The 13998-nt window shown below is 41.3% G+C and overlaps 1 protein-coding gene across 1 annotated transcript in view; it reads left to right on the top strand.

The window, feature by feature from the left end:
- NELFA (negative elongation factor complex member A) overlaps positions 1 to 13998 on the top strand; it is a 39638-nt gene that overhangs the window by 3649 nt on the left and 21991 nt on the right. Inside the window, exons 2-5 of the mRNA XM_019552978.1 lie at positions 4630 to 4801; positions 6295 to 6456; positions 7387 to 7476; positions 13672 to 13806. Coding sequence (XP_019408523.1) covers positions 4630 to 4801; positions 6295 to 6456; positions 7387 to 7476; positions 13672 to 13806 — 559 coding nt within the window. The remainder of the gene's footprint in view (positions 1 to 4629; positions 4802 to 6294; positions 6457 to 7386; positions 7477 to 13671; positions 13807 to 13998) is intronic.

Genomic DNA, 13998 nt, shown 5'->3' with positions numbered 1-13998 from the left:
GAGCCACATCAGGCAGCCTGCCCTCACCGCATGCACAAATCTGGGGGACACATACCCCCCCAGGTCTCCCCCAGGGTGCATGTAGCACAGGGATCTCCCCCTCCACTGTGTTACCCCTGACAAGCCATTTGCAGCTCCATCCTGTGCCCCGCCCCAGCTGGGCAGTGCTTGCCCCTGCACCAGCCCCATTCCCTCCCTCACCATGGGGGCTTCCATCTCCTCCTCTCCCCATGCCCCTTCCCTCCCACATGCTTACCAGCTGAAAGCTGCTCTCCAAGCTGCATATCGGCAATCAGATCGGTATTGGCCATCAGTATCAACCAAAAAAATCTTTATGGGTGCACTACAAATTCATAGTGCATGCACACACATGTAGTTGATGCTTTCTATCTTTGTATCATTTACAGATAATACTGGCATACTTACTACTCCATTTTTTGGCTAAATGAAAATTCTGCATCACAACAGGTTTCTTTTGTACTGACACAGAACCATTAAAACATGTCAGGTTTCATAATAGTTGTGAATCCACTTTGTTTAGTCCACAGTGCTCTAGAGCAAGAGCTCCAAAAGGGCTTCTTCCAAATAATTCTTTCTTCTTTTTTCTCCTTTTCCTTTACCTCAAATGTTTGTTTACTCATAATGTTCATTGTGGTTTATTGCAAGTGAAAATGAGTTTGATTTTTCTCATTTTGTTTAAATTAAAGCCTTACAGAATTGTTTAACATCCACAACTGAAATACGAAACATATACACTTGATTTGTTAGCAAACTTTTCTGGAAAAACTTTTGGCTGCCTGTGCAAATTACTGTTGGCACCTTGTTTCTCTGTATACCAATTTCATACCTTTTTTAAAGCTGTTTTTGCTAAACACTTGCATTTCAGATGTGTGCAAGGAGAACTGACAAAATTTGTTGGGCCTGACCTTAACATCTTCAATACTCTTAATTACATTAGTTTGCGGTTCTCTGGAAAGTAAAAATGGCATGGATTTTTGTGGGTGATATGAATGCATTACATTTGAAAGTTTGTCTAAGTTTATTACAGCCATGTCACTGGTCCAGTAAAATATATTACCCACAAAAATACTTGCCTCACTTCCTGAACCATCACAGCTACAACATCACTCCAACGCTACCTAAAAATGAGAACACTTGTCACAACAGTGTGCTCAGTTTGCAAATAAAAGTTAACCTTTTTTACCTGCTGGCACTGTAAGCTCAACCTGGGGTCAGGGAATCCACAGGTTCTTCCTGATCAAAACAAGAAAAAGCTACATTTTGAGGATGGCTGTGAGGGAATGTAGGAAACAGCTTAAAAAGAACAGATACAATGTGGGAACGAGTTGGAGACATGCCAAACAAAAATCACTAGTTCAGTTGGACTAATGTTAAACCTAGCAGAAAGTAGATGCGTTTATCTGGTTTTTGGGGGTCTTTTCACCATATTACCTAAACCTGCGGAAGGGTTTGTTGACTATACAACTGTTACATTTACAGGCCCTGAAAGTCCCCATTTTAAAGTTTTAGAATTCATGTGGGGGGTGGGAGCTGAAAATGTAGAGTGACATCCTCAGAAGTATTGTATCCTTTCTTTCTGCTGCCACTTCATTCTTTCATTAGCTGTAGTGGAAATCACTTCTGATGGATTTGTAGGGAAAATGTCATTTTTCCTTCTTACCCTTTAGTCTACTTGTGTTTCATTGAGAAGTATGAGTTTTAGCCATGCTGGGAAAGAACAGGAGGTATTGTGGAGGTTTAAGGACTAGAAATTCCCAGGAACAGATTCTGTCCGTAGTACTAATAGTAATTAAATTGGGGAATGAAACAGGTTTGTAGTGGAAGGGAGGAGACAGTGTATAAGAAGCAGCAAAATCAAAAGGACCATAAGCAATTGACTTTATTTTTGAGGTCCGAAGGTGTTTTCAGAGAGGAATGGAGAACAGAAAGTCAAGTTAATAGTTTAAAGAGAGCAAAGAAACACATCAGCCTAAAGCAAGTGAAATGTTTGCATAAGAGGGGTCCCATTCTAAATCAATAAAGGGAAGGAAATGCAGATTGAAGGCTGAAAATCTATCTTTGATAACTTGCCATGTTTGAATACCTGCAAACATTGCAATACAATACAATGCTGTACAATTCCCAGTGTGTAAATACAATTGGAGATGGAAAAGGCCAAGTCTCCATATTAAGACTGCATTTCCATACATAAAATCTCTAATGTTAATATTGTATGTTGCCAGTGTCTTAATAGTTATCAGCTAGTTTTTGTTCTGTTTGTCTTATGGCCTGGTATGTACAACTACCTGAAGCCACATCTCTGTTCTGTTAAAGGTTGGATAGATTGAGGCAGGTTAATTTTTAACCTTTAAACAAATCTTAGAACAAAACCAAAAAAAAGTTTTAAAAAGTCCAACTTTCAGCTTGTACTTCATAGCCTGAGCTATCTATAAATGAAGAACTAAAATGTTAAATTAAAAAAAAAAAATCATTGTGTGAAGTGTCAGTAATCTGGATGTCACTTAGGATGGGTCTGTTGCTGCTGGCTAAGAATATGGAAAGCATATGTTTCAGCTGTTCTAAAGGGGAGGGGAAGCTTTGTCCTCTGGTGTGCACATTGGCTATTGCACTGTAACTTGTATCTTTCTGAGCCATTGTGTTATAAGTAAGGGTCTACCTAAATCGCAGAGAAACTAAATTTTCACAGGCTGGTTGTGGCATGAATAGCACATTCTGGAGATGTTTCCTGAATGTGCTCTGACCACCCTGCCCCTTAGTGCTGGTTGGCTGGCAGAGAAGCCTGGCGGGGGGGGGGCACCATCTTGTCTGCTGGCTGCCCTTGATGTGGCCCTCCTCCTTGACACTGTTTGGTGGAGAGACCCTGGTGGAGGGACAAGGGGGCAGCCCCTGTCTTGTCTGCTGCCCTTTGTGTTGTCCCACCAGCTGGTGCCACACCACCTCAGCCCCCAGGCTGGGCTGCCATAGCAGCAGCAAGGTTTATTGGCTCCCACTAGGGAGCGAGCACTTTATTTTTATTAAATGTTTTAAGTTGATTTAGCAGTTTCTGCAGAACTCCAAACTGAGTAGACATTGAGCTGTAAGTGAGCTAAATTGTGTGAACTTTGACCTTGAATGAAGCAGGGTTAAAGTTGAAGCAGTTTTGCTTTCCTTGTGCTACTACAGCAGAGGTTCCCAACCACCAGGGCGTGGCCCAAAGGGTTTGCTGCCAGGTTGTAGCATGAGCTTTAACCACTGCTAGCAACAGTTGTATGCCCAGGACACTCCCACATCATGCTGATTGGCTGGGTGAGAATATCCTCGCTTGGCCAATGACTGTGACTTGAGCTTTTGAAATTGGACCGTGGTAACTGTAGCTAGTTGCTTCTGTTTCAGTGAGACTGCCCTAGCTACTGATGTCTGGCTTGTCTCCTTGTATCCTCGGCAGCTAGCTAGCTAATGTTAGCCAGCTAGTGATGTGTATGTATGACATTTAGTTATTGTCTCCTCCTTTATTGATGGTGTTCCTGATGTACCTCACAACTTCTTTCCCTCCTCCTCTGCCACATAAATTAAATTTAAATATGTAAATTAAATTGTTTCTATACCCTGGTCTGCCAAAATTCTTTGAGTGAGTTTGTCAGTCCTCAGTATAAAAAAAGGTTGGAAACCACTGCGCTCCAGAATCATGCAGATGCAGCAATATTAGCTAATACCAATAAGCTGTTACATCTGCCACTATGATAATACATGTTTTGATTAGCAACCAAAAGCTTAGTGTAATAACTTCCGCACTACAATGTTATGAATTCTCTCTTCTTTTCCAAGCTTCTCACCTCCCCACAAATAAGTTTTCATAATAGCTTTTATTCTTAACTTTGTGGCAAAAGTCTTGTAACATAGTTTATAGAAAGCCACACAGTGGGTGTTTTTAGCAAATTGTTTATTGGCCAAAATACATTTTTGGTCAACTTGTGTTATGATAAATTTGGGTTGCTTACAACTGGAATTATTTCTATTTAATGAAAAATTTAAAAGGCTTGAGTACTATGCACATGCTGTAGGTGGGGTGTGCCCCACTTTAATCTAGGCACGTGCTAGAGTGAAAAGGGGACCTTAGCTCAAATCGAATCTGGCAACAAAAAAAAAGAAAAGGAAAAAAAGAGGTGGGGCAGGGTGGGATTTGAGTTGAGGCTTCCCATGTTGCAGATGAGTAACCTCGTTGCTCAGCTGCCAGATATGTTACGACCCCAGAATATGAGCTTTGGGGCATAACCAGCTCTGGGGACTAGAACCAGCACTGTTTACATCTGGGAATAACATCAGCAGTCAGTTTTTGGCTGAATGTGTTCAATATTTTTTTTTTCCCCATTCGAAACTTTGGATGAAAAGATTCTTGATTTTTGGGAAGACTTGAAACACATTTTTAATTCTTTGTCAGTGGCTTAGCTCTAGTCTCAGTTTTTATGCATTTATTTTGGGGTATAAAATGCCTATTAGGCTCCTATACAAAGTAATCTGCTGTGCTGTGCTGTGCATGTTTTTGCTGGTATCTGAATATATTTCCTAATACAAAGCAACTTGCTTAAGACTGTTGCCAATTGGTTGATTTTCTTTTTTCTTTTTTGTTAGATGAAAGGTGCACTGACTGAAATTATCCAGCTCGCTACCTTGGATTCAGACCCCTGGGTCTTAATGGTAGCTGATATTTTAAAATCCTTTCCAGATACTGGCTCCCTTAACCTTGATCTTGAAGAACAGAATCCCAATGTTCAAGATATTTTAGGAGAACTTAGAGAAAAAGGTAAGCTGTTGCCTTCTGCTTAGGTATTTGGCTTGAAAATACAAAATACTTGACAAATCCATTCAAAACATGATGGATAAAATCCTGGCTTTTGTGACTTCAGACCTAGATTTCACTCCGTATGTTCTGGGATCTACACTGAAGCAGCAAATATAGGTTTAATTCTTGTTGATAGGTTCAGTTCCATTTGAAATGCAAGGAATGATCACCTGAGCTTGAATTGGAGTAAATCTAATGTATGACAATATCAGCTAACTTGTACTAAATGTATATCTTGTGTTTGCTTTTTCTTCCTGTTTGTTTTTGTACTGAGGGAGTTTGTTTTCTACTCAGGGCATACATATATGTACATTTTAAAAAACAGTTGAACTTAGAACTGCCATGTTATAGGGTCTATTGTCCATCTGTCTATGGTTCCTAAAGCACAGTATAATATCTACTCTGAGGCTCTGATCCTGTAATGGACTTTGTGGGCAGACTTGTAGGGAAGGAGCCAACTATTGGGCCATATGAATAGGCTATATCTACCCTTTCAGCTATTAGGAAGTCTCCCAGTGATACAGCTCCACTGATGGTAACAGGAGTGCCCCGTGGTTCAGTGATGGACTCCTTGTCTACCACACAGGAGGCTTAGGTTTGATTCCCAGACACTTCTACAACTACAGCCATGGAGGCACCAAACATCTGGATTTAGTCTGGTCTGTGGATTCTGTCTCAGTGGCCTAAAGGGAGGATGAAAGATGTGGGCAGCCTACACTCCTGCAAAAAATCCTGCCCAGGCCTATGCATCAAAGATCTGGGTGGCCCTTATGCATACACCATGATCCAGGAGGATCAACGGTTGCCACTGATGGTAACAGCAGTGGCAGTGCTAGCATAGACTAATTTTGCAGTTTTAATCAAATATAGATTTCTTGATAGTGAAACTGTTTAAGCTATATGTGTGGTATTACTACCATAATTACTTTAGCAAGCGATGCTATACAGTTGTTGGTAGTAGTTGCTACTGTAGAAATGTTGGGGGGATTTTAATGGACAGAGATGGTCTTGGGGCCCTACAATGGAGCAGGTTAATAGCAAAACTCCTTGGAGATGGAACTCTGCACTTTTCAGAACGGAAGAGTGTCCTTTTACTAGTTCCAGTAATTTGTTGGCATTTTGTGGCTGGCCAGGTTGCTTGTACTTTTGAGATGTCTGAGAGTTAAACCTCAGCTTCTTTTAAATCTTTGTTCTCTGCAAAAAGACTCTTAAAATGGCTTTATATTTTACAAGGCAAATCTTACTGTACTTTTATCCACCTTGGCAACAGGGTTATTAGAACATAAATTAATTGGCAGGTTTCTGGACCTCTGATGGCATAAAATGGTAGTTACCCTGCTATTTGAACAGGTATTCCGAAGTTTAAAACCCGCTTTGCAAAACTATGTAATGGTCTTGTAATCAGCTGTAGAAGAGGTATTTATACCCACGTGTATTGTTAATTCTTTACACAGTAAGCGAATGTGAAACTTCAGCTATGTTGCCGTTGGAATGCCAGTACTTAAACAAAAATGCCTTGACAACACTTGCTGGGCCACTTACTCCCCCAGTGAAACATTTCCAGCTGAAAAGGAAACCCAAAAGCGCCACTCTCCGAGCAGAACTCTTGCAGAAGTGTAAGTACTATCCCAGCTAGTTAATCAAATATTTATGCAAACTGGTTGGTAAAGGGGAAGTACAGAATTCTGTTTTATTCTTCAGTTCAGGAATGTACATTGTATCTTCCGTTCTTAACAAGGTTATGCATCAGCTTGTGTAAAACTGCATCTTAGCAAAATAAAAGCAGGTGTGAACCTAACCAAGTCATTTGGGTAATTACTGAATTAATGTGCTCTTGTAGTTTTAAAATGGTATTTAGATTTCAAAGTTCACAAGATTTGGTTTAATAGCAATGTTGCATACACTGTCTTACATTTAATAGTTAGTTGTAGAAACTTGCTAGGGAAAGCCTTCGTTAAGATTCTTGCCACAAAAAATGAAATCGGAATGTAACTGAGCTTTATTTTGCCACATGTTTTTGCAACAGGGAGCGTAGGCAGTAAGCACGTGCTTTCCTGTGCTCAGTAGGCTTATTGAGGATGAAATCCAAAAGGATTTTCACTAACAGAAAGGCAGAAAAAATAGTCTTAACTCCTTTAACTGGCTGAACTTAAAATATTTTCCTGCACATAGCACTCTGTAGCAATTCATGTATACATAGTGACCTGATTAGTCAGTTTGAGTGGAAAATATCAGTATGTGTAGCTTGGTATTTTTAATGAACGTCTATTTATCTCTTCTGCTTTTTCTTATCAAGTAGATTGTGTTACTCTAATTCAAACAATGATATTAGCTGCACAAGCCCTTTTTAATTCTGCTTTCTATTAGTATTTTATTACATGATTAATAATTGAAACAGGTTGCCAGCATTTGATCAAAAATAATTTTCATTGTGAAAAACAGGATTGTCCACACTAGACTAAACTTCAGAAGGCTCTTATGTAGGAAATATAGTAGCGTACGTTTCAGTGAAGATTTAGTAATAATTATAGCTTTTCTCCTTTTAGCAACCGAAACAGCACAACAACTCAAGAAGACTGCAGGGGTGCCTTTCCATGCCAAAGGGAGAGGGCTGGTCAAAAAAATAGATACAACAAGTATGACTCTTTTATAATATTATTATTACTTGGTTGAGAAAAATGTGTCTGGTTCATGTTTAGGCAAAATGCAGTGCACTTCTGTTTTTATTTTAAAATTGTCTCTCTATGAAGTCAGAGCATTTCTGTTTTCCCTACTTAAATGTTTCTAACATCTTGTTTTAAAGGAATATGTTTTCCTTTACATGGTCAGTACACTTACAGCACTGCCAAAAACATAGGGTTAAATGGTACTATTAAGGAAGAGGTAGTTCATAAGTGGCACAGTTCTAGGAGTAAATTAAGTTCTTTCTTGTTCCAGGAAATAGCAGTTTGAGTTTAACTTGTTACAATAGCTGTAAAAGCATATGGCTTACACTTCTGTTCCCGTCCCTTCTGTCCCTGACATTCTACTCTCGCTGTTGAGCTGGGGAAACAGCCTAAAGTCTGTCCAGTTCTGCTGTCATTTTCATAGAACAGGATAATATGCTGAGCTGAACCCAAAATGCAGCCAAGCAAAGGGATGGGACTTCTTATCTGGTTTGTCAAACCTGATGGTAATTTTGGGTAGCTATACCAAGGAGGAGTTTCAAATTATTCCACAAGGAATGTTCACTGTTTGCTTTAAAAATACAGAAAGGGGGGTACTACTACTGTATTTTATTGCAGTACTTAAAATAGGCTATAAGTGTACAATATATTTATCAAGAACTATGTACAATTCTTTGTCATAAAGGAAATTATACTTAAGAACTGCATAGTCAGCTCTGTCAAGCTAGCAAAATCCGAAGTGTGCCTGCCTCTTGCATTCAACAGTTATGCTATTTGTAGTGGTTGCTTGTAATGTAAAGACGCATAAATGACTTCTGTTGATGTGCTGCTGCATGCATTTCAGTGGGGTGGTAGCACTCCCACAGTTAAAAGGAAATCCTGGGGGAACTTTCACAGGGTTGCAAAAAGTCTGCAGGAAAGTTGTGGTATGTTCCAGGAAGCAAGGGTCGATGACTCCTTCAGAATGGTGTCTTTTAGATAAGAGTGCCATCACTGCTAAAAGTGAAAGAATGCTTAGGATGCCTACTTGGTGTTTTATTACTGTTCAGTATTTTTTCACTGTTGAAACGCTACTGGGCGTGAAAACATACTAAGGCATTCAGGAGGTTATTAAAGCCAGAAGCAGCTTCAACCGTACAAGTTCTTCCATAGCTTCCACTCAGCCTTTCCTGCCCTTGGTGGCTGATACTGAGGTTCCCCAGTACTACGTTGGGGAATGTAGGAGACCAATACTAACCATGTCATAACCAGGGTATAAGCTACTCTGTTATACTAAGTCATGAATGTGATTTCAGCAAATGCAGAACACATTTCCAGTTGAAAGTGTTGCAACAGCCAGATGTATCGATCTGGAGATTAAGAGTATGGAGTCATCTTTAGGTCTTTGCTTAACAAAGTAAAATAGATAGATAAGGAGTTCTTGGTGGAGTGAGAACTTCAAGACTTCAACATAAAAGCCAGTCTGTTTTGGCATAGAACAAATTCTACTCAGTGGAAGAAATCTGTGGAGTTATGGCATAAAAGGAATGACTCAGCAAGGTTGAATTGGGCCCCCAGTATGTATATTTTAGTATATTGCCATAAGGGTACTCTAAAGGGGTAATATTTGCAGCAAAAAGTATCCCTAAACCTTACCTTGGTGGACTCAAAGTGTGGAAAATGTAATAATGAATGTAAATCTAGTCAAGGCTTGTGACTTATAATACCTGTATGAAAAGGGTATCCAAAGTATCTCACCTTCCCCTACTTCTGTTTTATTCTGTTTTTAACCTGAACTAAGTAGACCAGTAAGTGTTATATGCTGTATTTCTAATATAATTTGAGGTGGTTACTTTATCCTTAGTTTATATTAATTTTAAAGTTTATGGAGTGGCCTCAGTCTCTTTGGTGCATGTACAGGTAACCTCTTTACAGTCAATTGGGATCAAAAGCCTTTAAGAAATCAGTGCATTTATTTATATGGATCGTGCATTTTCTGTTCTCAAGTACAGCTGCTTTTTGGACTATCTGTAGCTTCATCAGTCCTTGTGGACAATGCTGAGAACTCTTTCCAAAAAAAGGAGGGCTGGAGGTGCATAGTTTTTTTTCTTGTTGAAAGAAAGTTGATGATCAAGATGCTCTGTCCCATATCTTCTAATTTCTTTGTAGCATTAAAAATTATGGTAAATGCTTTCCTGCTTTTTATGGATGCACCCAGATAAATGTTGAAATGTGCAAAATGAAGCAATTCAGAGCAGTTTTGGACCCTTGTTACTTGATTACCAAGCCTATGCACAAATATGTTCTTCCCCATCTTCATTTGGTGGGGCCTATTCCTGTCATTTCCTGTTATTTCAAAGTTAATACTCAGTAGTTCTGTAGTTTCCTTCAGCCAGTTCCTTGAGTACTAGATGCATCTATGCTGTTTTGAAAACATCCTGCTATTGAAGTAATCTTTTCCCTACACTGAGCTGATTATCTACTTACTGTGAGCTATTTTGAATGTGGTAGCTAAACTTTTAGCTTCAACCTTCTCTGTATCAAGTATTATTAGGTTCATCTCCTGAGTCAGTAAGGGACCTAGCTTTTCTGTGGTGTTCCTCTTACTTCTGGTATATTCATTGCCTTTTTATTTCCTTTGCTAGCAATATCTCAATTTGTGCCTTGGCCTTCCTGATTTTTGTCCCCATGTCCCTGTAATAGACCATTTTTATTACAGGTGAAAATATATGGCCTTTTTTCACTTTTTGGAAGATGCCTTTTTAAGTTGCAGGCTAGTCTCTTGCTGCACTTCCTGTCCATCCTTCGCATCAGCATAGCATGCTTTTGTTCTGAAAGATGGTTAACTTTTCTGGATTCCTTCTTCCCTTAGACTTGCCTCCCATGGAGTCTTGCCCCCTAGTTTTGAGTTTGAAGTCTGTATTTCTGCAGTCCAGTGCTAAAGCATTGGAAGCCTACCAGTGCCCAATCACTATAATAAAATAAATTCTAAATACCTGTAAATGTTGGCATTTGTGGCCCTGAGCAGCCCTGATATACTGATGCCCTGCACATGCCTTTGCCCCTCACTCCCAAGCCACAGTTCCCCCTTACCTGCTGGTGCCCAGCTAGAGGGGCCCCCAGCTGCCAGGGCTTTGAAGCCAGGTACCCAGGTCTGCAGCCCCCTGCCCTCCCCAGCAGTGCTTGAGCCCCAGCTGCCACCTGTGGGAGGGAGTAGAGTGTAGAGCCTGGCTCCCTCATCCCCATAGGCAACAAGGCTGAAGTGGGGCCTGTCAGGGGGAGGGGTGAATGTGGGCTGCCTGTTGTGGGCTTGGGACTCTACCCTGCTTTCCCCCTGGGGTTTCCACAGCCCCACCAGGGCAGACCACAGCAGGGAGGATCAGTGCCACTGCTGGGAGCCTGGTGCCACCATGTCATGGCACCGCTGCTTGCCCAGTGCTGCCATGGCAATGCATCCCCTGCTCGCCCAACAGCAGTGGGGGTGGCAGCGTGGGCTTGTGCCCCCTGCTGCTTTCACATGGGTGGGGGCATCTCGCCACGGCTTTGCAGGGCTCCTGGCAGGAGCCTCCCTGCCCTGCTCTTCCCTGCTGTGCTGGGTCCTACCTGCTGGGTTGCAGAGGTCCCAGGGAGGTGGGCAGCAGGGCAGGGAGACCACAGCCACCAGTACGCCCCTGCCCTATGTACAAGTATGGGGGGCACATACCCCCTTGCTCCCCACCCCCACAGGAGTACACCCTAGATGAGCCACCCACAGCTCCATCCTGCTCCCTGCCTGGGGCCCAAGCCTTATGCGCCACCTGGGCTGGACTGGGCAGTAGCCCTAGCCCAGCTTGGCTCCCTCCTGCACTATAAGGGCCTCAATTCCCCTCCACGCCTCAATTCCCCACTGGTAAGTTGGGGAGCTGCAAGAACTCTGCGGGCTGCCTGGCTCCCATGTGCATGTGTGAGCATGCGCATGACCTGGTAACCCCTGCTGACTGCCCTCCTCCTGCTCTCCCCCAGCCCATTGCAGGCTGGAATTCTGCCAGCTTGCAAGGGGGAAATTGGCCTTTTCCTGTGTCTTGTCTCTTTAAAAGGATAAAATCTGGGTTTTACTGTGGGTTTTTTTTCCATGACAAACAGAAAATACAGATCCCTGCTGATCACTGATACTCAAGTTGCTTTCCTTCAGGTTCTCAATCATCACCTCTCTATTAGAAATAAGTATATTGAGCCCCCTTTACCCTGTTGGTTTTTTCCCCATCATATGTACTGAAAAGGTTGCTCCCAGCACAATCAAAAAAACAGAAACTGGTTGGACATACCTCATCTGTCCTTTCTGGACCAAATTATACCTATCCTTAACAATATTCCTGTAGTGCAATCTGTGCCACCAAGTCTGTTATCCCATTTAAGATCATAATTTGATGTGTACTAAGAAGTCTAGTTCTTTCTGCCTATTCCTCATGCTTCTTGCACCCTAAGATAGTGACTAGTTGATTGCCCTGCTCATGATTCGCTCATTACCTTTTTCATACTCACCACATTGTCCCTTTTATCCATATCATCTTTTTCTTTACCTGTGGGACTTGCTCAATCCTGTTGAACCTAGTTTTAAGGCCTTCCTCACTAGGTCAAAGCCTTTGTGCACAATAAGTTCTTCCCTCCTTCATTAGGTGGGTCCTTGTTCAGCAAGCCCTCTTCCTTGAGCACCATGCTATTGCCAAAGAAGCCAAAGCCCCTCAAGCAACACTATCTGCATACCAGTGTGTTAAACTCCAGGTTGCATCTCTCATGCTTGGCCTCTTAACCTCCTTATTCCTCACATCAAAGGAATTTCTCATGTTCATATTGCTTCTTAGCATTGCCACATCCTCCTCCCTTCATCTGTTTCCTGAAGGAATCCATTAGGAGGGATGTGTAGGGAAATGCATCCCATAAGTCTAGACTGTGTCCCAAGTGGAAGCGTTGGTGGTTAGAGTCTGTACCTGGATGGGGCTTGTACAGGTATAGGCAGAGAAAGAGCTGCTGTTAATTTGTGGTTTTGACAACATGTCTTCAGACTTTACGCTGCTGCTGCTGCTGCTGCTGCTGCTGCTTCTGGTACATCCTTGGGCTCCTGCTCTCCCTATATTTTAGCTAGCACTGTGCAACCAGCATGGAAGATCTTAGTCAAAGGTTGAAGTTTTGCCAAAGTTTTAAACAGGTGAAAACTGATTTTTATAATGGAAAGTATTTGCCATCCTTAACCAAAGAACATGTTGCAAACTGCAAAAAATGTATTTGTCCTTGACAGTAAAATAGAGCTTAAGGTGCTAAGAGAGAAGGAATCAAAACTCGTGGAAGAGGTGATATCTTTTATTAGACCAGCTGGATATTTGCAACCACACTGTTTTCTTTATTTGCGAGCTTTTGGGCACACTTATGCCTCATGAAAGGTGAGAGACAGCAAAGACTGTAAAAGTTCTTCTGCACAGAAATGAAAATTCGTATTTCACAGAAGAGCTGAAGATGTGGTAAAGTCTCCTGTTGGAATAGTTCATTTTGTCCAGATTAGGCACAGAGAAAGGTTGAAAGTCTTTTTACCTTGGCATTGTTTGGTGGCAAGCAGAATGTAAAAATATATTTCCTTCAGTTTATGATGTTTCATATTTCACAGGAGAGTGGAAAAATGGAAAGCTCTTCTGGGCAGGAATTTGTCTGTGGTGAGGTGTCTGTGTGTCTCTGGTCTGTGAGATGCAATTTGCACCATCAGTGCCAGGAGCCTGGGGTTAGCATATCAGGTGGCAAAATGCATTCTTGTAAAATTACAAACTTTTAATGCCAAAAAATGGCTAAAATTTACAATTCATAATTGTACAAGAATGGAAGCATTTTGCCACCTGATATGCTAGCACCAGGCCTGCGATTGCTGGAGTGCATTTCAGTTCGTTCATATATTTTTAAAATCGTATGCATGGAAAGTATTTGTATGCGTATAATAATAATGGGTTAGCCTTATGCTTCTGGGTCGCAAACTGTAAGCTACGTATAACATAGTAAGTAGACCTGAAGGTTTGCATGTGTGTGTATGTATGTGGTGTCTTCCATAGAAGTGGCTTAGGAAGCTACAGAAATAGAGCACAAAAATAATTTAGGCTCTTATTGTCTGTTTCTAACCAAGTAGACTTTTTTTAAAATTAATTGCTGCTGTTCTTTCTCTTCAAGCACCACTCAAAGGAATACCAAAACAAGCTCCATTCAGGAGTCCCACAACACCTAGTGTATTTAGCCCCTCTGGCAACAGAACCCCTATTCCTCCTTCGAGAACACCTCTGCGCAAAGAAAGAGGAGTAAAGGTAGGTAATAGCTTTTAAAAATCCTTTCTGTGTGCTATCAGCTCGCTGTTTTTGATCAAAAGTGATCTCCAGTTTCCTGTCCCTTTTCGAGCTATGGGTATGAGCAGTTGTATTTTATACTAATTTCCAAAAAATTTAATTTAATTTGATGAAAGAGTTTGAAGTAAATGTGGGTGGTACTTTTTTTTTTTTTTTT

The sequence above is a fragment of the Crocodylus porosus genome, unplaced genomic scaffold, assembly GCF_001723895.1.
Source record: "Crocodylus porosus isolate Cpor-Errol unplaced genomic scaffold, CroPor_comp1, whole genome shotgun sequence".
NCBI lineage: Eukaryota > Metazoa > Chordata > Crocodylia > Crocodylidae > Crocodylus > Crocodylus porosus.
This window is presented reverse-complemented; position numbering and strand designations above follow the sequence as displayed.